General features: G+C 56.8%; 1 protein-coding gene across 1 annotated transcript in view; it reads right to left on the bottom strand.

Annotated features, from left to right (window-relative positions):
- Window positions 1–3,504: 3,504 nt before the first annotated feature.
- Window positions 3,505–23,765, bottom strand: part of LOC119114115 (golgin subfamily A member 6-like protein 2) — a 35,659-nt gene continuing 15,398 nt past the window's right edge. The window contains exons 3-19 of the mRNA XM_037238330.1: window positions 22,086–22,183; window positions 20,687–20,934; window positions 18,660–18,765; window positions 18,153–18,239; window positions 16,689–16,747; window positions 15,370–15,465; window positions 14,669–14,842; window positions 11,697–11,711; window positions 10,064–10,244; window positions 9,428–9,568; window positions 8,838–8,969; window positions 7,866–8,006; window positions 7,103–7,228; window positions 5,802–5,972; window positions 5,375–5,488; window positions 4,870–4,960; window positions 3,505–3,893 (exon numbers count right to left, since the gene is read on the bottom strand). Of these exons, the coding sequence (XP_037094225.1) occupies window positions 3,505–3,893; window positions 4,870–4,960; window positions 5,375–5,488; window positions 5,802–5,972; window positions 7,103–7,228; window positions 7,866–8,006; window positions 8,838–8,969; window positions 9,428–9,568; window positions 10,064–10,244; window positions 11,697–11,711; window positions 14,669–14,842; window positions 15,370–15,465; window positions 16,689–16,747; window positions 18,153–18,239; window positions 18,660–18,765; window positions 20,687–20,934; window positions 22,086–22,183 (2,369 nt within the window). The remainder of the gene's footprint in view (window positions 3,894–4,869; window positions 4,961–5,374; window positions 5,489–5,801; window positions 5,973–7,102; window positions 7,229–7,865; window positions 8,007–8,837; window positions 8,970–9,427; window positions 9,569–10,063; window positions 10,245–11,696; window positions 11,712–14,668; window positions 14,843–15,369; window positions 15,466–16,688; window positions 16,748–18,152; window positions 18,240–18,659; window positions 18,766–20,686; window positions 20,935–22,085; window positions 22,184–23,765) is intronic.

Here is a 23,765-nt window from a genome sequence, read left to right as displayed (position 1 = left end):
GTCTACAAATGACAGGCAGCTTACATATCCGCACTGTGTGGACGCCAGCAATCTGCCGGGAAGCGGTCAAGGCAGCCTCCTAGCAATCAGTTCCCAATATAGGTCAATGAAATCTAAAACCAGACAGAACCATAGAAACCATAAGGTCATACAACCCGACTAACTGTTACCCAGACGAAAAGTGATTAATCATGGGCGCGCCAGCTTTGAAGTGTGCGTATTTGCAAACGCCTGGACCATCAGCATAATATTGAGTGAATTGAATTAGTCGATAGAGCTGACCGAAATTAACTGGGCTGGCAATATTCATACAATGTTAGCCCCTTGCTGGCCAAGATGCAAGGAATACCGTCCCTGCATTAGCGCGCGCATGCAATAAGTGAACTTCTCCGAGCATAAGTTTCGTAAGACTATGAAGAGCAACGATAAGACCCTTTTCTATGCATTTCGGAATCGTCGGATTCCATTTACTCTCAGTGATCTGATTTCATTTACCCTTAGTATTTGCCAAAATATGCCATGCGATATGATCATGATGATCATGATCATGACCACGATCATGATCATGGTCATGATCATCGTCCCGCTGGTTCGAGCAAAACAATACTTAAACGGCGTTCAGACGTTTGGTTGTCCGGGTATGCACCGTTCTCATAACAAACTTGTCTTTTAGTTGGTGATGTATGTCGTGCGATTCATACGCACCAATATTATGGACGAATAAGCTTTATTGGTTTATGAGAATGCTTCAGCCTTCAGCCGTGATTGCCGTGATTGCCGTGTCGTGTCTGCCGTGATTGCCTCAACGACACTCACCGGCACAAGCGGCCAATTATTGTCCAGCGTGCGTAGTCGAAGCTACTTTTTTCGTTTGGCACGCTCTGCACCACCAGCCGTTTCCTCCGACGTCGGACGCACACTCATTGTGCGGCTTGGTTTGTGGTCACTGCTGTTTCTTTGTTGCACCTCCTTCCTTTTGTTCATCTTTGTCCTCACAACACGGCAAACAGCAATAAATAACCGTATAATGCGACAAAACATCGTGTCATCTAATCGACAACGAATGATCGATAAGCAACCGTGTCAAAACATCACTAGACCGGTGGTGGGAATTTCAGTTTGCCTGGACCACAAGCAGGAACAAAATCAGAAACTCACCAAACACCGCAAATCCAACAGCCTTGCGCCGTAGCTGAAGACAATATTGAGAAAAGAATGCATCCCTTCACTACTTTCCGATCGCAGAACGGAATGGACACGAATGCGCCAATATTACAGCGGACAAATTCATCACACGCATTGACACTGGTACCGCGGGCTTTTTTTCTTTTGGCTATCTTTAAGCACTCCTCAACAGCTCCTGTAGCAAAAATACATGAATAACAGGTACATTCGGAATGGCGTATCGAACAGAAATGGTGTGCAATATTTCAACAGTACGTGCCAAATGGACAGTGGCCAACCTGCTCCTTAAAGTTTTTGGCTCGCCTCAAAAAAATAATGCACCTGGGTTTTCTCTGGTTGGAGCATCGTGGCTCCCGGAACAGGTGTACTATGGCTGCTCAACGATGATAGCATATTGCACAACACCCGTGCCAACAACTCTGAGAGCCACGAGCCGAATCGACCGTGGGTCAGGCCGGCCTGGCCCGTGCCAGTGGCCCTACCAGGCAGGAGCCCGGCACAAGGCAGCCGCAGGCGAGCCTCCCGGGGAGCTCGCGGAGCCTCGCCTCCCGCGGAGCCTGGGCTGGAGCGAGAGGCGCGAGCCTGGAACCGGCGAACTCCCGGGGAGGCGGGGAGGCGGCCCTCACCCCCTGCCGCTATCACAGGCTGTTTCGAGGCGCGCGACCGGCGCGTGGCAGGCGGACAGGCGCTACGGGGCAGTGCGTTTCGAGGCACTCCAGGACTCGGACAGGGCGGGGCGGGGTAGGGGAAGGGGAGGGGGAAGCGTGGTGCTGGAGATGCTGAGCACGGCGGCGAGGGCGACGCCAGCTGTTGACGCTGTGACACCCGAACAGGCTCGGCTGTCCCATTCACCCATGCACGCACGCACGCACGCACGCACGCACGCACGCACGCACTCACGCACGCACGCACGCACGCACGCACGCACGCACGCACGCACGCACACACACACACTCGGGGAAATGGTGCGCGTCCCGACCAGCGAGCAGGGAAGCAGCGCACGTGCATCCCGAGGATCCAGACGATCTAGAAGCCGGGATTGTCGTGGAGTGCGTTTCGAGGCACTCCAGGACTCGGACAGGGCGGGGCGGGTAGGGGAAGGGGAGGGGGAAGCGTGGTGCTGGAGATGCTGAGCACGGCGGCGAGGGCGACGCCAGCTGTTGACGCTGTGACACCCGGACAGGCTCGGCTGTGTGGAGGTGCTAACTCAGCGGCTGGGCGGTGCCGTCGGCGGCAGCGGCGTTGTGGGCGCGAGGCTTGGTGAGTCGAAAGGTGGAGTCGCGGCGTGGCGGACTCATCGCTGCCGGCTCCGTGGGATCAGCTGATCGGAGACGTATCAGAACAGCTGGCTGGCTCAGACACGGGGCTGAAGAGTCACCCGGTCCAGCCGCGGTGCTGAACAGTCAGCCGGGCAGACGGTGAGCTGGCTCAGATCGCTGAGGCTGACTGTGACTCGAGCCGATCAGCCGACTGAACAGCCGGCCAGGCCGAGTCGCTGGATCTGGTCGTGACTCAAGGTGGCCAACTGACCGGACAGCCGGCCAGGCCGACTCGCTGGGTCTGGTTGTGACTCAGGGCGGTCAGCTGATCACACGATCGATCAAATCAGCCTGTCCGGAGTTCCGGACCGTCAGCTGATCTGAGGCAGCACGTGTCGCCCTTCTGACCCGTACTGAGGCCAGCCGTCTGCTCCGTCCGGAGCGGGTCCGACTGGCCTTCACACACTCCTCGTCTCGATTCCAGCTTAGTAGTCGTCGATATAATCTGTGGAGCATGGCGCACCTGTCACCGTGTCATATTGTGACTGCGGCGGACGACGTCTGGGTTGATTCCCAGCGATTCACTGCAGCTATGAGCCACGGGATGATCGTGGCACATGCTCGTTGAGGCAGAGCACGACGCAAAAGAGGGGTTTATGGCCCATACGAAGACGCAGGGGCCCATAAGCTTACTGCACACATCGTGTCAGAAGAAAACAATGACAGTAAATTCTGGAATGTCTCCAGATATGATTTACAGTTACACCAACGCTCAGTAGTCAAATGCATCACCGTACACCAGAGTGCCTCCCTGTGACCCAGCTTTGTCCCGTCGCGTGTCTGGTCAGGTGTCCGCTCCTCGGCCGGACCCGGTCAGCGGGCGGTGAGGGGCGGTGCCGAAGTGACACACCGTGCGGACCCAAGCGCGGCTCCGGTGGGGGTGGCGGCAGCGGCAGTGAGTGTGCTGCGGCGTCTGGGCCGGGCCGCGGCCGCGCGCGGCTCGGGGCGGCACGGTACCGTCTCGTCAGGTGCGGAGGCCTCGCGCTCCTGGAGGGACCGTCTAGGGCTCGTCTCCGCCTCCGTCAGCCGCCGGGGTTTCGCCTTCGCCTCCCTCCTGGCCTCCAGCATCTGCTCCCTCCGGCTCGACGTCGCCTTCCTTCTCCGGCTCCGCAGCTGATGGCTCGTCAGGCGCGCCGGCGTCTTCCTTCTCCGACTCTGCAGCTGCTGGCTCTTCAGGAGCGCCAGCGTCTTCCTTCTCCGACTCTGCAGCTGCATCCTCCTCAGGCGCTTTGGCGCCTCCTCCCTCTTCGCCGTCCTCACCCTCTCCCTCCTCCTCTCCTGCTCCTCCGCCGTTCCCGTGCTCTCCGTCCTCCCCGCCCTCCTCGCCGTCGGCGTTTGGTCCGTCCTCAGGCGCCGGCGCCGCGTCCCCTTGCTTCTTCTTCTTGTACGCTGGCGTTCAAGAGCGCGAGCTTAGCTGAGCGAGTGGGGACGCGCAGGCATGGGCCAGCTAAGCGCGGTGAATGGCCGAGCGGGGCGGCGGAGGTCGACAGCGGGTGTGGCCCGGCGGAACGCCGTGTTGCGAAGCAAAGCTCAGCACAGCAGACGTGCACCGCCGAGTAAAGTTGCGAAATCACACCGGCAATACCGGTGAGCACTGTACAGCACAAGGAAAGGTACAAAGCGAAGTGGTAAAGGGGTGAAGAGGTAAGCGGCCGGAGAGCAACTTTGTTTCTGACAGCCCATTTACTGCCATCTCCATGTGGTTAACAGGAAATAAAAGGTGAACATGTCAACCTTCTGCCCTAAATATTGCTTTGTAAGCCGCAATATCCGCATTGGGGCCCCCAAACCCAGAGGTTTGGGCCCACCACGGACTGGATTCACCAGATTAGATTTGGATTTGGGTCCCCCAGTAAGTTGGGTTTACCACAAAAGCAGCAGATACTCGAATTTCGTGGAAGCTCCTGATCCCCGAGCTGTAGCCGAAGGCGTGAGTTACTGCCGTCTCCCGGCACCCCCGGTACTCCTGGTACTTCTGGTACTCCCCCGTAACTCCCGGCACTACTCCGGTGTCCCTGGTACTCCCCCATACCCCCGGTACTCCCGGTGCTCCTGGTACTCCCGGTACTCCCCCGGTACCCGCTGCTCTCCGACCGCTGTACCATCTTCCAACGGGAGCTTTATGATCCTAGCCAGGCGAAGGCACACGTTGGCTGGCCGTACCGGCTGTGCCAACTCATTTGCACAGCAGGGAACATTTAGCCACAGCGAGAAAGAACCCTCTGGTTTTGCGACAGAAAAAGCGGCAGGAAGAGGTTCGACACACCATCTTAAGCAGCGCCAGCACATCAAGCATCCTTAACCGGAGAAGAGCGGCAGCACGTCCTGGTAGGTGTACACACAAGTTCATGCAGCGTGGCTCTACCTCTGGGGTGTTTGATGCGCTCTTTGAGATCCCTCGTCTTGGCGTCCAGTCTCTCCACATCCCGCTTCAACACCTCCGTCTCTTGCTCGCGCTGGGGGCGGAACGGGTGGTCTAATGGTCAGAATCCTCCCGCCAGATTACTCAAAGGCGTGCTGGGTCAGTTATGCATGTATGAGCACGGTGGCCTGCCTTTATCGAACTATTCACCTAAGCCAACAAAGGAGCGGATTGACGGGCGTTGGTCGTGTGTTTCATTACGGCAGCTGAAAGGCAGAGCGAGGGAGGAGAACCTTAGCAGTAAGCAACCAACGAGCGTGTCTTTTCTTCCTAAGGGAGGACATTAGACATACAATGACGCGTTCTCGCCATGAAAAGGTAGACTACAGAATCGAAAGAAAAATCATTGACCTTGGCTTAAGATAACCACAATTCCCTCCGACGAGAAACGTGGAGAACGAATGATCGCCTCATTCTGGCAGCCGACGATGGTCAGCGTTTCACTTACCGTTCTCTTCTCATCCTTAACCTTTTCGCCGAGCGTGGTTTTGATGATCTGCACGGCCTCGGCGAGCTTGGTGACGGACGTTTGCGTGTCGTCCACGTCTTGCTGCACGCGAGCCTGTGGACACCGGCAGGTTTCACTGAAGCTGGACGAACGAGCCCATACAGACGTATTGATGCTGACAGACGTCATGCAGACTAATCTGGGCGGCGTTGTGGATGGGCTTTCCTGCGTTAAAGCGAGGCTTTGCGACAGAGTAAGACTCACAAAAATTCTGTATCACTGCGAATGGTGGTGACTGAAATGTAAAGCCAAAAGAAGATTCCTGATTGCCAGATTACGGAGTTATATGCAATGAAGAGTTGCGGCGACCAACTGCGGTCGATATTGACGTTGGAAGGGCGCGGGGGAACTAAACCATCGGACTCACCAGACTGGTACCCCCGCCGCTGTCCTCTGAGCCCATCAGGCGGCCGAGGTCACGCCGCAAGTCCTCCACGTCCTCGGTCCTCTCGCGCGTCTCCTGCTCCAGCTTCTTGTTCAGCCGCGACTCCGTCTCCTGTAGCTGCTCCTTCACCTCGGCGATCTCGCGCGGACACTCCTGAGGAGTGGATACGAGTGGACAATGAGCGCTCCTGAGGAACGGTGACGCCTGAGGAACTGTGACGCCTGAGGAACGGTGAAACCTGAGGAACGGTGACGCCTGAGAAACGGTGACGCCTCAGGAACGATGAAACCTGAGGAACGGTGACGCCTGAGAAACGGTGACGCCTCAGGAACGGTGAAACCTGAAGAACGATGACGCCTGAAAAACGGTGAAACCTGAGGAACTGTGACGCCTGAGAAACAGTGACGCCCGAGGAACTGTGACGCCTGAGGAACGGGGAAACCTGAGGAACGGTGACGCCTGAGGAACTGTGACGCCTCAGGAACGGTGAAACCTGAGGAACGGTGACACCTGAGAAACGGTGACGCCTGAGGAACGGCGATACCTGAGGAACGGATACTAGCGGGAACGATCACTCCTAAAAAGTGGACGCGCCTGAGGTACGGAACCTTCTGTCAAACAGCCTGCGCTGAGAAAGCTTCTCTCGTGAGGAAACATCACTGAGGGGGGCAGACGCCTTTGGCGAACGACTGTGAGGAAAATACTGGGAAACTGTCACTCCTGAAGAAAACGTCTTGGAGCACTCCCTCCACGACATGCTCTTGTATGTGAAATGACCACCTCTGGCAAAAGTGGGCACCTCGGAGTAACGGACACGTGTGGAGGCCAGATTCTCTTGAGGAGAAGGCGCCAGCTGAACAGACACGGGCGAATTCCAGACACCGTAGACGAGCAAGCGCTACGATAACATAAAGCCAACTTAACAGACGACGAGCAGATAAAATATGGCCTAAGACGACCAGCATCACAAGCAAATTGGCACAAAATGCGAGCCTCAACGAACGCACCTACCGGAAGGATTTAACTCAGCAATTATCCCCACGCAACCCTGGACCGAGGTAGTCTTCTTGCAACTTGAGACATCTCTGCCAACTCTTGATAGACATGCGATACGAGACGCCTTGTTTAACCTACCGGAGAGCGTCCGTTCGCGATTCCCGCCTACAACATGAGGCTGTGGTCGAACACCTGGGACCATTACAACGCTGGCACCGTCCAGAGACTCTGGCCGAGATGCGGCACCAGCCAGACGCTTCCAGTCGCAGCCGGCCCCTCGCTCTGACCTTGACAGTATCCTCCAGCTGGTCCACCTGGCGCTTCATCCTCTCCTGGGCGAACATCACCGAGTCCATCTTCTGCGTCAGCTTGTCGCCCATCATGTTGCTCTCGTTGTCGTCCGACCGCTCCGCCTGTAATGGCAGACCGTTACCACCTCAGATGGGACAGAGCTGTAACGTTGTGTTTCTGATGGCAGGAGGTCGCTATGATACTGTGTTTGTGGCCGCACGCATACTCAGGTCCGCTCAATGCATGTCATATGTAACCAATAATCATTTTGTTATGCCATATGACTAGTTCGCGTCGTGTCGAGGGGTTCTGTTGTTGGGCGCTCTCGAATCGCTTGCAGGTTGCCCTGTTATGGGTTTAATCAGTTGTCTATTATTATCTTATCATTTTTTGTTCATCATTTCATCAGTTGTTTATCATTTCTGACATCCATTTACGCTGATATTCGTTTTGATAAGGGCATGCAGCCTGAATATCAGTGCACCTATCTTTCCGTTCTCCTGGTTGCTCTGCGCGAAATAAGGCTGTTAGTACTGCCTTATCCATAAACATCCATTTGTGTTTACCTGGAGCTGGCGGCTATCTCGGTCTGCAGCCACCACAATCGATACGACCTCTCGCCTGTTGCACGAGCGTCTGGCGTGGCAGTCTTTGTGCTGCTTTCTCCGATCGATAGTGACCTGATAACCTGATTGGACGGCGATCCGCAACCTGATTCTGTGCTGTGACCTCTAGCCTGATAGCACCGTGACCTCTGACCTGCTTCAGCTTGTTCTCGATGACCTCGTCTTGCTGTTCGACGCGCGTGCGGAGCTCCGCGATCTTGGTGTCTACGTCCGCAATCGACTTGGCCATCTGTTCCCGCACGCCCTCGTTGTTCATGTTCTGGAGTCGCTCGATCTGGGGACGGGACACTGTCAGCGGGCGGACCGCAGCGGCAGGGCGATCAGGCAGTCGTGGGCGCACTGGCACGCAGGGAGCGAGTCCAGCGACACTTGCTATCCTCGGATGATCTTAATTATTGCTGGAGGCCGCGGTTTATATAGTCTTGACGCCTCAACCGCCGTGAAGTATTTCAGCTGTGCTGTTCAGACATTGTGTAATACCGTGCCTGAACACAAGTTGCACAGTTTTCCCGACGTTATGCCATCTATTTTGAATGTATAAAATGGGCAACTGTAAGCCTTTCCGAAAGAGACGTGCGTCCGTTGCTGTTGGCCTCTATGCCCGATTATCCCCTCCACATTACCTACCCCTAGGGCAGTCCAGACGCCGGTGGGTTACCAGTCCTGACGCCTCTGGCTAATCTCCTCTGCTGTTGACCTCTGTCACCGTGTCCACCTTACCTCCTCTATGGGCAGGCCTGGGGGCGGGCCCGGCTGGCCTCCCCTGCTGCTGACCTCTGCCACCGTGTCCACCTTACCTCGTCTATGGGCAGCCCCGGCGGCGGGCCCGGCTGGCCTCCCCTGCTGTTGACCTCGCCCACCGCGTCCACCTTACCTCCTCTATGGGCAGCCCCGGCGGCGGGCCTGGCTGGCCTCCCCTGCTGTTGACCTCCGCCTCACTGTCCACCTTACCTCCTCTATGGGCAGGCCTGGCGGCGGGCCCGGCTGGCCTCCCTTGCTGCTGACCTCGTCCACCGTGTCCAACTTACCTCCTCTATGGGCAGGCCTGGGGGCGGGCCCGGCTGGCCCCCCTTGCTGCTGACCTCTGCCACCGTGTCCACCTTACCTCCTCTATGGGCAGCCCCGGCGGCGGGCCCGGCTGGCCTCCCTTGCTGTTGGCCTCGCCCAGCGCCGACTGCAGGGAAGCCATGCCGATGCGGAGGCGGTCGCTGATGTCGTCCACCTTGGCATCCATCACCTGCCGGCCCGTGACGGCGACGTCAGCAGCCCAGAAGAACAGCATAGGCGGAGCACGCGCAGCGCGTGCCAACGCGCTCGCAGCAGCCTGTCTGGTCAGGCGATGACGCCGGGTGGAAATGAATTGGAGATGGGTTTTCATTGGGCTTATTCGTCCGATAGGTACATCGTTTGAATACGGCCGAGGCAGGCGTCGCCTCACGCTTCCCGCAGCTCAGCTTAGTGCAGCGCAGACATCAGCTCACTTATCTGATCTGATCCCCCATCTGATCAGTTCATGGCGCTGGACGAACTCGACAGACGCAAACGCACGGCACACTGAGGTCGGAGCTGTGGGATGAACGGACTGTAAGCAGCCCAGGTGTAGAGGTATCTGTGAAACTAGTCTCTTCCCCTAATGTGTCCATCTCAGTCTAACGACCATCCGTGCAGAGCAGTGCCGCGATAGCTTCAGCTGACCTTCTCCAGGTTCTCCCGCTCCTGCTCCTCCTTGGCCAGCTTCTTCTCCGTCTCCAGCTTGTCCTCGTTGAAGCTGCTCTCCAGCAGGTTGAGGCCGTCGTTCAGCTCCTTGAACCGCTGCCGGGTCTGGTCGTGCTCCGCCTGCGATGCCATCAGGTCAGGTCAGGCCAGGACAGGACAGGACAGGTCAGGTCAGGACAGGTCAGAACATGACAGGTTGGATAACATCATCATTCGCGTCTCACTTGTACCATGACAACAGTTTGTTGTGGATTCAGGCGGAGACAGACATGCTAACACACGCCACGGATCATCTCTTGTAGGATGTGGTGGTGTCAGGTGGGGTCAAATCGAACTGCATGGGAAAGTACGAAGCGATGTTTACCCGATCAGTCGGTAAGTTAAACAAATTTATGGACAGATCCATCCGATATAATCGGAGCGTGCGGCCGTACTTAAGACTGATAACATGAAACCTGACATGAATACATGGATGGCGATCACTGGTCGTGAGAATTTTGGTTGTTGAGCCCTTTAACGTACATGAAAACACAACAAAACATGCCAATTGTCTGCATCATTTGACTGCCGGATCGACTGGAACACCGACCGGCAGCCTCGCCCTGCCGTCCTGACCTCCGTCATCTTGCGGATGCCGTTGAGCCCCTCGTCGCCGTACACCTTGATCTCCTCCAGCTTCTTCTCCACCTCGTCGCGCAGCGCCTTCTCGCGCGTGGTGCGCGCCGTCACCTCCTCCTGGAGCGAGGTCTCCAACTGCTTCACGCGCTCTCCCGTCTCGCCGCGCATCTTGTCCCCTCTGGCGAGCGGCGCGGACACGGCCGCACGCCGGTTAGAGCGGGCACGTGTGCTACCATCTACATGCCAATTGTTACTACATGCCATGTCTGCCATGCCCTACGCGGGCACGGCGGACATGGCATGGCATGGCGAACATGGCATGACATGGCAGACATGACATGTCCGTGTGCGTACGCGGTCATGGTGGTAAGCGCTGGGGTACGCTGTCCCGCTGGACGGGAAACGGTAGAGTGAGTGAAACAAACTGACCGCGAAGAATACGCGGGATGGGCCACCATACACGTGATGAGTTAGTGGCATACAGTTTGTGGAGAAAGAGGGATGAAGGATCACGCCTGTCTGCCGCGACCTCTGGCGGACCGGAGGGGAGCTGGTGCTGGAGGGAGGGCGGCAGCAGACTACCGTCAGAGATGGTTGGCCCGGGCCAACGCCCCGAATGGTGAGCCAGCCGACACAGCGACCGATAAACGATGTCGGACTCATGCATCAGTGCTGGTAGAAGTGGAGAAAGACGTGAGTGCGCTTCGAAAGAGCTGGACCAGGTTAGCTGCGGCAGAGTTCACATGCCGCTCACCCCATCTAGGGGATTCCAAAGTTAACCCCGCGTCTGGCGAGGGAGCAGTGTTTCGCGCAGAGACACGACGCACCGGCAGCGTTGCCACCGGGCGATTTCTGCGCAGGCGCACGCCCGTCCGCCCCTGGCATGTCTGCTGTTCCGCACGACAGCGCCTTACAGCGCCGTGTCGTGGCCCGGCGAGTTGGGCTCGCGTCACTACAGCGCGACCACGGAAGCAGCGGCGGTGAACCTCCCCCGGCCGACACCTGGGTAGGACAGCTCTCGACCCGTGCTCACATCTGCCGCCGAGTGTTCCCTCTTGAGGCGGTGTGGTGCGGTGGAGTGCAGGTGGTGGTGTGGGGGGAGGGGTAGGGGTAGAGGTCAGGGAGCACCTGGCGGTGCTCAGTGGGTTCCGCGTGCGATTCGTCGGCGGCCGGATCCCGTGCTTGGCCTGCTCTCAGGACAAGCAAGGTTGGCCCTTGCTTGGCTTGGCCGTGATGGGGGCTCTCTCATATACACCACCGCTGCGGGGAGTGGACAGTGAAGCCGGGGTCACCGTAGAGAGGGAGACCATGCGGGCTGAGCTATCGCTTGCCGGACGCGGCCGGCGCAGTCAGGAAAATTCACCGGTGGGGAGAGGGAACTGGTGGCGTCTCAATCGGAGCTGGGGCGGCCGTCACTGTTTTCTGTGGCGGTAGGCACATCGCTTCGGCCCCACCGGGCTGGTGAGGTGGTGGGCAGCGAGTTATTTGCGAGAAACACTCCAGTCGGTGGCTGTTTTGGCGTAAGCGCGTTCTCACTAATGAGCTCAACGGCAATGCGAAAGCCAGTCGGAATAGGCACAGCGATGAAACAGACAGCCGCCACGCGTAACAATTCAGCAGTAGGCTTTACCCGCCATCGTCGTTCCTGAAAATCAAGGACACGTGTCATTTCGGCACGGACAGACAGCTTCCAGTCACGCGCAACCAAGCTGATCACGCGGCACGTGTGACAGGACCATCCAGACAGCTGTGTGGGCAAGTGGCTGGGAAATGGCTGGGAAATGTTTAATTCATCCGCAAATACCCGTAATACTTCTGATATACTGACCACCGTTTGCGTTGCGTCGCCCTGGGGTGCGTAGCCCCGAGCTACCGTCCCTTATGCGTTACGTTTCAGTGGGTCGTATCGTACTAGCTGTACGGTCGATTCACCATGGTTTTCCCCATTCGACTCACGTTTAGTGCCGAGCTCCATGTATGGACGGTTGGCCGGCAAGGAATAGAACTGCATAGTCCTGACCGGGCCCTGGTCCCCTGAACTGGGCTACCCTTGACCGGACCATGACCCCCTGAACTGGGCTACTCTTGTCCGGACCCTGGTCCCCTGAATTGGGCTACTCTTGTCCGGACCATGACCCCCTGAACTGGGCTACCCTTGACCGGACCATGACCCCCTGAACTGGGCTAGTCCTGACCGGACCATGACCCCCTGAACTGGGCTACCCTTGTACGGACCCTGACCCCCTGAACTGGGCTACTCTTGACCGGACCATGACCCCCTGAACTGGGCTACTCTTGTCCGGACCATGACCCCCTGAACTGGGCTACTCTTGTCCGGACCCTGACCCCCTGAACTGGGCTACCCTTGACCGGACCATGACCCCCTGAACTGGGCTACTTTTGACCGGACCATGACCCCCTGAACTGGGCTACTTTTGACCGGACCATGACCTTCTCAGCTTCACCGACGTACCCTTTGCCCTTTCCCTGCACGCTCAGTTTTACAACGAGCTGTATGCCTTTTCCTGCCTGGCGGTTATTTGGTTGTCGCCGCCGTGCTGTTACCCTGCCCAAACGGCTTTTAGTATCGAGCTCAATTCCTTTTTGTGCCCGCTGGACGTCACATGGGCGACTTCTGGCTTTCCCTGCCCGCCGGCCGTGCGGCAGTTTGCCAGCCGTTACCACAACACACGGCCGGCCGGCACTGGGTCATCAACGATGGTCCGGCCGGCTTATGGCGGCGGCGCAGGGCGGCATGCCACTGGGCCGACGAGGTCACGGTCTGCACCGCACGCCCGTCCCCCCCCCCCTCCCCCCAGCGGTGCGGTCAGGGAGCTGATACCATCAGCAGTGCTTTGTTGATGTTCAGACGGGGTTCATACGAGGTCACGGTCTGAACCGCACCCCCAGCGGTGTGGTCAGGAAGCTAATACCATCCCCAGTGTTTGGTTGATGTTCAGGCGAGGTCCATACGAGGTCACGGCCTGCACCGCATCCCCGGCGGTGCGGTCAGGGAGCTGATACGATCACCAGCGTATGGTGTGCGTTTAGACAGGTTTTCCCCGCCTGGGGATAATGAAAGAAAGCCGACTAAAAACTTGAAAAGATAATTATATGAGGTTATGATATGTATTGGTTTTTAATTCACTATATGGGGCCTTCCATTGAGGGCCCACTCATTTAAGAGGAGGTGTTTTTTATGGGCATCAAAGCGGACTGGACGGGAAAAGCGCCTCCATTTTACAAAGCGAAGCCGAGCCACTGTGGCGAGTGGAAATGAAAAGTGTGTGCGCTAGAGGAATGCCATATTGACTCTGACACGCTGCCTGACCCCAAACCACGGCGGGTGTCGCTGGTCCGCACCCGCGTGTTGACCCCGTCTCCGATGTCACAAACAGACACCATCATACTAACAACCTGCACGCTAACCTTCGCGTTGTAATTTGTGTGTGAAAGGAACTCACTAGGGACTTAAAGTGTTTTCTGTGCTCAGTTCGCGGCGCTGGAGACGTCGGGTGGACGCTCACCATGTACGTACACCAGCTGTTTGCTAATGGAAAGGAGCAAATAACTGCTGGACCGACCCAGTGCTATTACGATGGCTTCAAGATAGAGGAAAGGTGGCTTGGCCTCAGGCGGATGGATGGGGCCTGCATACCATTGTTTCGCAATTTTGTCATGAAAATGTCGAGGAAGGTAGAAGAAAACAAAGAAAGCCTCAGGTTTCCCCAACGGGCTTGGGAAATGCTTGGGGTTTCCAATCTTCCCGTTCAGCCTGCCGTCGGCCATCGCTTGGGAAGCTTCGAATTTTCCCGAGCTTTCCCGATGGTCAGATGTCATATTTGCTTGGGAAGTCAATGTAGTGCGCAATCGCCATAGCCAGTTTGGGGAACGCTCCAGACACCTCGCTTTGGAATTATTAGAAAACGGGCCGGAACAGGTTGGGAGTTCCAACTAAAGTTTCCCACTTTAAAGTTCCTACTTTCGGAGCTCATCACAATCGTTCCACTGTCGGAAAGCTGGGCAGCCGTCGGAATAGCCCGGATAGGATCGGACCGAAATTGCTGGCTGGACCTGCACTTGCGATTGCGCGTGTCTGTGAGTTCCCACCGGAACGACGTGACCTTTTACGTTCCAAACGTTCCAAATGGGCTTTAAAATGTGTGCGTTACGAGTGCTTGCGTGAGGAGAGGAAGGCATTTTGTGACTGATAGTGGCATGCGGTGGAATCCTGCGCTTTATCAGCTCGGCTTCGGTGACCACGCCTCGACGGATATGGTCTGAAACTGATTTTACTGCAGTATAGCCGGGATTTTGCACAGAATATATACGTATTTGACTGTATAATTTTGATGGATTTTCCAAATTATCATGATGGCGCTCGTACCCACACTTGAAGGCACAGTTAGCTTACTCTATCCAGGGGAAGCAGCCCAATCTCCGTTCAGACAGCTAACTGTAACAACACCAAGTGCTATCCTGTAGCAGCATCCTGCTTATTACACCTCATTCGCAAGCCACCCGCCTCTTGCCCCGCAGACCCTCAAAGACTCCAAAGCCCGGAATGCTGCGTTCGTCCGAGCGTCCAGTACGTCGACTCACTGTTCCTTGAGCTTGCGCTCCAGGTCGCTCTGCACACTGCTGATGGCCATCTGGAGCCGCTTCTTCTCCGAGTCGGAGAGTGACGCCATCTCCTTAGTCTTGAGCTCCAACTCGCGCAGGTCGTCCTCGCGGCGCCGCTTGATCTCGCCCAGCTCGGACCACAGGTCGTTGATCCTGCGCCGCAGGTCGGGTCAGGTCAGGTCAGCTCAGGTCAGGTCAGGCAGCCCACCGGTGCGCAATGGTAGTGAGTGCCGGCGGACGAATGCAGATGTCATCACCGTGCGCTGAACGGCGGTGAACTGGGAGCGACATGACGGCAACAGCGTGATCGTCTTAGTTCCGTGGCACGGCACGTATGCGGGCATTCCAAGACGCCACGTGTGCGGATACTCCAATGCGCTATTTAAATCGTAATTATTTGTGTAACTGCTCGTGAACTGCTGTCAAACAACTGCTGCAAACTGTCGAACGTGACTGAAGCGTCAGAGCGGTAAACAAACAAACAAAAACAGGAGAACCACCCCCATCACACGCCGTTGATGGCTGTTGTCATCCCTTAGATACCAAACAAAACGCAGAATGGCAGCGTGTGCCACATGTGAATGCGCCGGCTCTTCCCACTGTTAGCAGGCTCTGTGCGGGCTGCTGGCGTTTCTCGGGGTCGGGGAGAGCGGCCGGCTCGTGGCTCATCCTCCGCTCACCTCTCGCTCTGCTGCTGGTCCACCATGTCCCGGTTCTTGGCGTCGTGCACCAGGCGCGAATTGACATCCATCACGTTCTGTTGCAGCTTCACCACCCTGACGACACACACACGGCACCGTCAGGCCCCTGACGATGTGGTCACGCTTCGACGCTCGCTGTGGGGAAAAGGATGCACCGCCAAACAGCGCTTGATCGTTCTGAAAATCTGAAGGTTGGGGTCGGTGTACGGGATTGTTGGCGAGTTGTTCAATAACAGCTCGCATGGCTAGGTAACACAAGTCAGAGTTTTGGTGTCGAAGCGCGAGGCGCCAGGCCGATCACAGCTTTGTCAAATGTTATCAAGACTCAGTTTGAGAGGAATGGCGTCTGTGAGTTGTGGACGCAGCCAGATAAATTCGGACTTCCCGTCTTGCTTGAGATAGCAAAACAACGGCTGTCCTATCGGACATCAAAACATGCATTTAAAAAGCTTCGCTGGCGCAGTGGGTTCTCCTCTTGTCGCAAATAATCCGAGAATGCCAACACCGGTGTGAGGCCCGATGCCGAGGAAGAAACAATCGCAAATGTGGCGCATACGCTACATTCAGTGCCAGGTCAATAGCGAGCCGGTGTGAATAATAGAAAAGCGTGTCGACAAACGGAGCCGGAACCAAGGGAACGCGGGATACAGACGTCACAGCGTGAAGCGGCGGTGACACGGGGCTCTTATCGCCCTTCGGTGTAATGCCGCGCTTACATTTCGCCCGTATCTATCACCGTATTCGCTTGACCGATGCTCTTTGAAGCGGCGATCAATAAACATTACCGATTTTCACAAGCGATATGTGCGGTATTTCGCCTGTTGAAACGCTCAGACCATCATGAAAAATAAATTGCAGCTGGGCATTTTTATGAACAAGTGAATGCATTTGAATAGCTGAATTGGTGCATCTGGCGAGTACTTTATGGAAAGGCATTGTGTCTATTGCAGTTCATCGATTTTGTTGATCTTAGCACGAATAATGATCACGGCATCCACGGCTATGAAACTACAGCGTTTTTGCGGAGCTTTAAGATCGCCCCCTCCTCACGTTTCGAAAACTTTAACATTTCACATAAAAAAACACTTACCAAAACAGGCTAATTAAAATACGTATGAGCCTTCAACGCTGCGTTTGCTTCATTTGCCACGCCTCATCAGTCCTCATCTTACCTAATGGCCTGCATTTTGCATTACGGCACAGAAACACATGCCGCCTCATCCTTGCGAAACTGAAAGCGGACAGCGAATGGGCGATGCGCAAGTGCACACGCCACGTCAGACTATCGCCGCGCTTACTTTCCCTCGAGGGCCATGGCGACCGAGTTGTTCATGCCGCCGCTGCCGGAGCCCCGCATCTGGCGGCATCCAGGGGAAGGAGGCACGGTCAGGCGCTGGCGGCGGTGGGTTGGTGACGCGGCGTGGAGTTATTAGCTGACTATGGTAGCCTGGTCAGTTGTGTGCGTCAAGTAGAGGCTCATTTACCGCCGTACACCATCCTCGATTGATGAGCAGTTGGGGTCGTGGCAGCAGCGCCCGCGGTAGTGACATGCCCTTTCGGAATTACATTATGTAAAAGCGGCGAAACGTTATGCTCAGCCAAAGAATCTCTGGAGAGTGTTATACCCAGCAGGGTCCGTGTTATGCCCAGCTGGACGGCATTATGCCCAGCGGGACCTGTGTCATGCCCAGCAAGAGATGTGCCATGCCCATCCGGACCCGCGTCATGCTCCGCCGAAGCCGTGTCATATCCAGCGGGAGCCGTGTCAAGCCTGGAAGGAATTGTGTCATACCCAGCAGGAGTCGTGCCATGTCCAGCAGGGCCCCTGTCATGTCCGGCGGGAGCCGTGTTGCGCCCAGCCGGAACCGTGACATGTCCAGCAGGATCCGTGTCATACCCGGCAGCAGCCGTGTCATGTCCAGCAGGGCTCGCGTCATGTCCGGCGGGGGCCGTGTTATGCCCAGCAGGACCCGTGTCATGCCCAGCAGGACCCGTGTCATGCCCATCCGGACCCGCGTCATGCTCCGCCGAAGCCGTGTCATGTCCAGCGGGAGACGTGTCATGCCCTGCAGGAATTGTGTCATGTCCAGCAGGAGCCGTGTAATGCCCAGCAGGGCCCGTTTCATGTCCGGCGGGAGCCGTGTTACGCCCAGCCGGAGCCGTGTCATGCCCAGCAGAAGTCGTGTTATGCCCAGCAGGACCCGTGCCATGCCTAGCAGGACCCGTGTCATGCCCAGCAAGAGATGTGTCGTGCCCACTAGGACCCGTGTCATGCGCCGCCGGAGCCGTGTCATGCCCAGCGGGCGCCGTGTCATGCCCAGCGGGAGCCGTGTCACGCCCAGCAGGACACGTGTAATGCCCAGCAGGGCCCGTGTCATGTCCGGCGGGAGCCGTGTTACGCCCAGCCGGAGCTGTGTCATGCCCAGCGGACCCGTGTCATGCCCAGCGGAACCGTGTCATGCCCAGCGGACCCGTGTCATGCCTAGCAGGACCCGTGTCATCCCCAGCAGGAGCCGTGTCATGCCTAGCAGGACCCGTGTCATGCCCAGCAAGGGATGTGTCGTGCCCACTAGGACCCGTGTCATGCTCCGCCGGAGCCGTGCCATGCCCAGCAGGAGCCGTGTCATGCCCAGCCGGAGCTGTGTCATGCCCAGCAGGGCTCGTGCCATGTCCGGCGGGAGTCGTGTTACGCCCAGCCGGAGCCGTGTCATGCCCAGCCGGAGCGGCCTCAGTCCCCGCCTGCGCGGCGCGCCGCGACTCACGTTCTTCCTGGAGCCCTCCTCCATGAGGCGTCCCTGCAGCTTCATCGTGTGGTCCACCGCCTGCACGTCACCCTGGAGGGTCTCCACCTGCGGCGGCGGCGGCGGCGGACGGTCATCAGGCCGGGACCACAACCCGCACAGCCGGCATCAGATAACACACAGCTGAGCTGCGCGGCGGCCGCCGACAGACGCCGCTGAGCTTCGTAGTGTCGACATTGCACGGGGACTAAAGTAAGGATCTGAGTTGAATGGTCGACATCCCTTAGCATGTCAAGAGCGACCGCAGAACAATATTTTACCCCATGAGGCTAGGTACAGAAATTATATAGCTGAATTGTCCACCATTCGTCATCACGGTGTCACTACAAAACAACCAGCGGCGGAGCAATGCCCAGCATAGCCATGTTCAGTGTGCGGTAAGAAACAGGCAGGACCCGACGGTCACTCATGTGGTGCTTCTGTTGCGGGACGCGCGGGCTGCGCCAGCCGGAGCTGGTGATACCGCACCTTCATGTGCAGGTCTCGCACGTCCTCCCGCAGCGAGTGGGTCAGTCGATCCATCGAGTCCTTGGTCTGGTTGAGGCCGGAGACCTCGTGGCGCAGCTCCTGTAGCCTAAGGGTGGCGCACAGGGGCTTCAGGTCAGGTCAGGTCAAGTGTGCGCATCTGCCCGCGGCTTGGCGCTCGCTTTGATAATTGCTTTGATAATTCACGTACCGTCTTCATGGTCCACTACCCAGGCCACCTAGCACCAAATAGTCATGGTGTATACCTCCCCCCCCCCCTAAAAAAGTTTGTACATCACCCGTCATGGTCTCACTCAGCCAAGCTCCGAATCTCTCTCGGCGACGGCCCACTCATCACTTGGCCATGATTTATCCTAACCTTGAGTGGCATAGTTTCCTATTCAGTAGGGTGACTTCAGCCGCTGTGTTCGAAAAAAGTGGACAAAATCCGGGAGAACCTGTTTGCTGGCACATTCTGTGGGGGGTACTGAGTAATTTTTGCAGTTCGGCACGCTCATTTTCGGAAACTACTTTTTTTGTCCACGGTTACACCGCTCCGGTGGCCCGGTCTCACCTGGTCATGGTCTGTCTCTCCCTCACCATACCCACCTGACCATGGTCTGTCCCTCCATCACCACGTTTTCACCTGCGCACGGTCTGTCCCTCCCTAGCCACGAACTCACCTGGCCATCGTCTGTTCCCCTCGCTCACCACTTTCTCACCTGGCCATGGGCTGTCCCTCCCTCACCTCACCCTCAACTGCCCACGGTCTGCCCCTCCCTCGCCTCCCTCACCTGGCCATGGTCCGTCCCCCCATCATCATGTTTTCACCTCCCCACGGCCTGTCCCTCCCTCATCACACCCTCACCTGGCCATGGTCCGTTCCCCTCGCTCACCACACCCTCACCTGCTCACGGTCTGCCCCTCCCTCGCCTCCCTCACCTGGCCATGGTCTGGTCTCGCCGCTCCATGGTCTCGCCGCTGTCTCACCTGGCCATGGTCTGGTCTCGCCGCTGTCTCACCTGGCCATGGTCTGGTCTCGCCGCTGTCTCACCTGGCCATGGTCTGGTCTCACCGCTCCATGGTCTCGCCGCTGTCTCACCTGGCCATGGTCTGGTCTCGCCGCTGTCTCACCTGGCCATGGTCTGGTCTCGCCGCTCCATGGTCTCGCCGCTGTCTCACCTGGCCATGGTCTGGTCTCGTCGCTCCATGGTCTCGCCGCTGTCTCACCTGGCCATGGTCTGGTCTCGCCGCTCCATGGTCTCGCCGCTGTCTCACCTGGCCATGGTCTGGTCTCGCCGCTGTCTCACCTGGCCATGGTCTGGTCTCGCCGCTGTCTCACCTGGCCATGGTCTGGTCTCGCCGCTGTCTCACCTGGCCATGGTCTGGTCTCGTCGCTCCATGGTCTCGCCGCTGTCTCACCTGGCCATGGTCTGGTCTCGCCGCTGTCTCACCTGGCCATGGTCTGGTCTCGCCGCTGTCTCACCTGGCCATGGTCTGATCTCGCCGCTCCATGGTCTCGCCGCTGTCTCACCTGGCCATGGTCTGATCTCGCCGCTCCATGGTCTCGCCGCTGTCTCACCTGGCCATGGTCTGGTCTCGCCGCTCCATGGTCTCGCCGCTGTCTCACCTGGCCATGGTCTGGTCTCGCCGCTGTCTCACCTGGCCATGGTCTGGTCTCGCCGCTCCATGGTCTCGCCGCTGTCTCACCTGGCCATGGTCTGGTCTCGCCGCTCCATGGTCTCGCCGCTGTCTCACCTGGCCATGGTCTGGTCTCGCCGCTCCATGGTCTCGCCGCTCCATGGTCTCGCCGCTGTCTCACCTGGCCATGGTCTGGTCTCGCCGCTCCATGGTCTCGCCGCTCCATGGTCTCGCCGCTGTCTCACCTGGCCATGGTCTGGTCTCGCCGCTCCATGGTCTCGCCGCTGTCTCACCTGGCCATGGTCTGGTCTCGCCGCTGTCTCACCTGGCCATGGTCTGGTCTCGCCGCTGTCTCACCTGGCCATGGTCTGGTCTCGCCGCTGTCTCACCTGGCCATGGTCTGGTCTCGCCGCTCCATGGTCTCGCCGCTGCTCGTCATGACTGCGCGCTCCACGTTCTTGGTGTGCGTCACCAGCGACTGGATGGCGTTGCGACTCTCCTTCAGCGCCGCCTCTGTGCGGCCCAGGCGGTCGTCCAGCTCGGCCATCTTGCCCTGGGTGGCGCGCATGGCCATCTCGAGCCGGCCGCGTGTGTCGCGCTCCTCCATCAGGCTGTGCTCGTTCTTCTTGACGTTGACCTGCGGCGGTGTGGGGGGGGGGGGGGGACATGCAGGGTCATGGCCGGTTGCAGTAGTGGCAGTCAGTTTCAGCTGAGTTGCCGTGGTCGCGGCGCCGCTGGTGTGGAGATTGGGAGAGGGGGGGGGGGGGGACAGGCGGCACTACTCCGTCCGACACCGTCAGCACCGCTGGCATGCCCAGCGCGCTCCCATTCCGTCTGGGGTGTCAGCCTGGGGTAAGTACGTGGTCCTTAGTCTGATGGAGTCTTAGTCTTAGTCTTAGTCTGTCCATGACTCTGACTTCGAAATTTTGTGCGATTGTGGAATTATGCTTTGTGATGGCGGCCTGAGGTCCTTGTGCAGGGATCTAAGTCTGAGGTTGCGTGATGATCACTCCCGTCACATTTTTTTAGTTTAAGGTCATGTACATGGACCTTAGTCTGAGGTCTCATTGTCAACGAGCCCCTGTCAGCGATCTCCTGGTAACCATTTTCGTTCCGTCCACGGGTCGCAGTCGGGGCTTCCTGTGCGGAGACGGAAGTCTAAGACTAAAGTTGTCCAATAGTTTTCTTTGTTCTTATAGAATAATATAACAATATGTACATATATAATATATACTATAACAACATAGTGATATTAATAGTTTTACTTGTTCATTTTGAGGTGATCTTGTGACCCCCTCCCCCGTTCCAGAGATCTCAGTCTGAGGTGTCCCTGCGACCCTCTCCCCCGCTCCAGAGGCTTCCTACTTCCCATGGGTAAAACCCCATATGTTAACTATTGGCCGTTTTGCGTGTTTGATGTCCTCTGATTCGTCCAGTCATGCTGCATTTGGTCATTAAAACCATCAGCTCAAATTTTACAAGCTTTTAGCCCATTCTTTGAGCTAAAAGTTTGTGCAAATTTGAGCCGTTGGTTTAAATACCTGAATTCAAGATGAGAAGACGAATCGGATGACATAAAAAACGCAAAATGGCCAGAAATGAACATGTGGGGTTTTACCCTTGGACGGCAGAACTTGGCTATCACAGCAATCGTATCCAACAAGATGGTGTGATTTTTATCAAATACAGACATGGACATAACCAATATTTTAACCGATGCGAGAAGGACGATGCAGATAGCATAACAATACAAAAACAGCATAGCGGCAATAAAAGGTCGTGGCCTACCTTGGTGTCCTGCTGCATTCGCATGAGCTCATCCAGAAGGGACCGGTTGGCTTGCTCAGCGGCCATTAGGCGCTGTTCGAGGGCATCAATTCGACGAGCTGTCGACCCAGGGGCGGAGTTAGGCCAAACTTGGTCAGATTGGTCAGTCTGAACACCAGAACAAGTCTTCTCAGGCGAAGTTAGACAAGAGGAAGCTGGATTCGATGAGAATCAAGACCGGGTCAAACGGGCTGTCCGCAGAATGGACGAATTCAGGTCTGGTCTAGTTCGGCGGACGAAGTCAGGTCAAGTCGAAAGAGATACGGAAGGTTTAGCCTGTTCTGGACAGATCAGGCCAAAGGGGTGGACGGTGCAAGAGGAACAGTGATATGTCAGGTAGCCTCGGGTCTGGCCAGGTATGATCAAGGCAGGCCGTTGAAATATTTGTCTGTTAAGCAGATGTGACGCAGTGTTCATATGTGTGAGACATTCATTCATTTCAGCTCAGACTGAATCAACCCTGGCCATTACACCAATCCGACCGTTCTCCACAGCAGGCAACATCGCTAATCAAAATCACGGTTTATCCATGCGTCATCGGTTCATGCCAGGCTACTTCCTTTTGGATCACGGATAGGACTACGGCACTAGATCGGGCACTAGATCAGGCATTGTAGAACCAGAGGATCGATTGAACACATTCAGGTGCGTTTCGTGAGGCCGAGTCTGGTGGAGTCGCTTGCTCGAAAAGGGTCAAAGAGAGGTCAATCAGGCCACGGCAGGTCAAGTCATCTGCGAAATGGTACAACTTCGTATTCGTTGACACCAGCTCCATTTGGACGATGCATGTTCATGTTCATGTTCATATTTATATTATATTATATTATATTATATCATTATATATATCATATTATAAGTCTGTGAGCGTAGTGTGATGGAACCAAAATACGATGGATAACGAGCTGGGGCAACAGGTGCATGCAAGCGACTTTTTCATATATTTTGAACAGTACATAACCAAGTCTATATAGATCTGAAGGTACTAGCGATGTCACGGGGGTCAGATGTGTGAAAGGAGATGACAGAGACAACCTTCCAGGAATCGAGGAAAAACAGAAGGCTACAGAGGTGTTGATGAGATGAAACAAATGTGGTCCAATAGCAGGGAAATATTCACGTAAGGTATGCAGTGCTACGCCATTAAATTCAACCGCCCAGGATGATAACAGCTCGTTTATAGCCCTCGGTAGTTCAGGCAAAGTCCCAGGACACAGCCTTGGACTGACAGGGGTCACACACGGTGGCCTGAATGGAAGATGAGGGCCGCCCGCTACCAGTTCGGCAGCGAAGCGTGGGCCGACAGAAGTGAAGTGCCGATTACAGTAGGCCTTCTCTACCGCCATGTCCTCCTCCCACCTCCTCGCTCACCGTGTTACTCTCCCTCCCTGCCGACATCGGCTGTAAGGACAGCACGCTCTCCGCTCTCCGTGTTACTCTTCCTCCCTGCCGACATCCGCTGTATGGACAGCACATGCACCATTCCCCGTGTTCCTCTCCCTCCCTGCCGTCATCCGCTGTAACGCTCCCCGCCCCCCGTGTTCCTCTCCCTCCCTGCCGTCATCCTCTGTATGGACAGCACACGCACCATTCCCCGTGTTCCTCTCCCTCCCTGCCGTCATCCGCTGTAAGGATAGCACGCTC

The sequence above is a fragment of the Pollicipes pollicipes genome, unplaced genomic scaffold (genome assembly GCF_011947565.3).
Source record: "Pollicipes pollicipes isolate AB1234 unplaced genomic scaffold, Ppol_2.1 Scaffold_7262;HRSCAF=8765_pilon_pilon_pilon, whole genome shotgun sequence".
Classification (NCBI taxonomy): Eukaryota; Metazoa; Arthropoda; class Thecostraca; order Pollicipedomorpha; family Pollicipedidae; genus Pollicipes; species Pollicipes pollicipes.
This window is presented reverse-complemented; position numbering and strand designations above follow the sequence as displayed.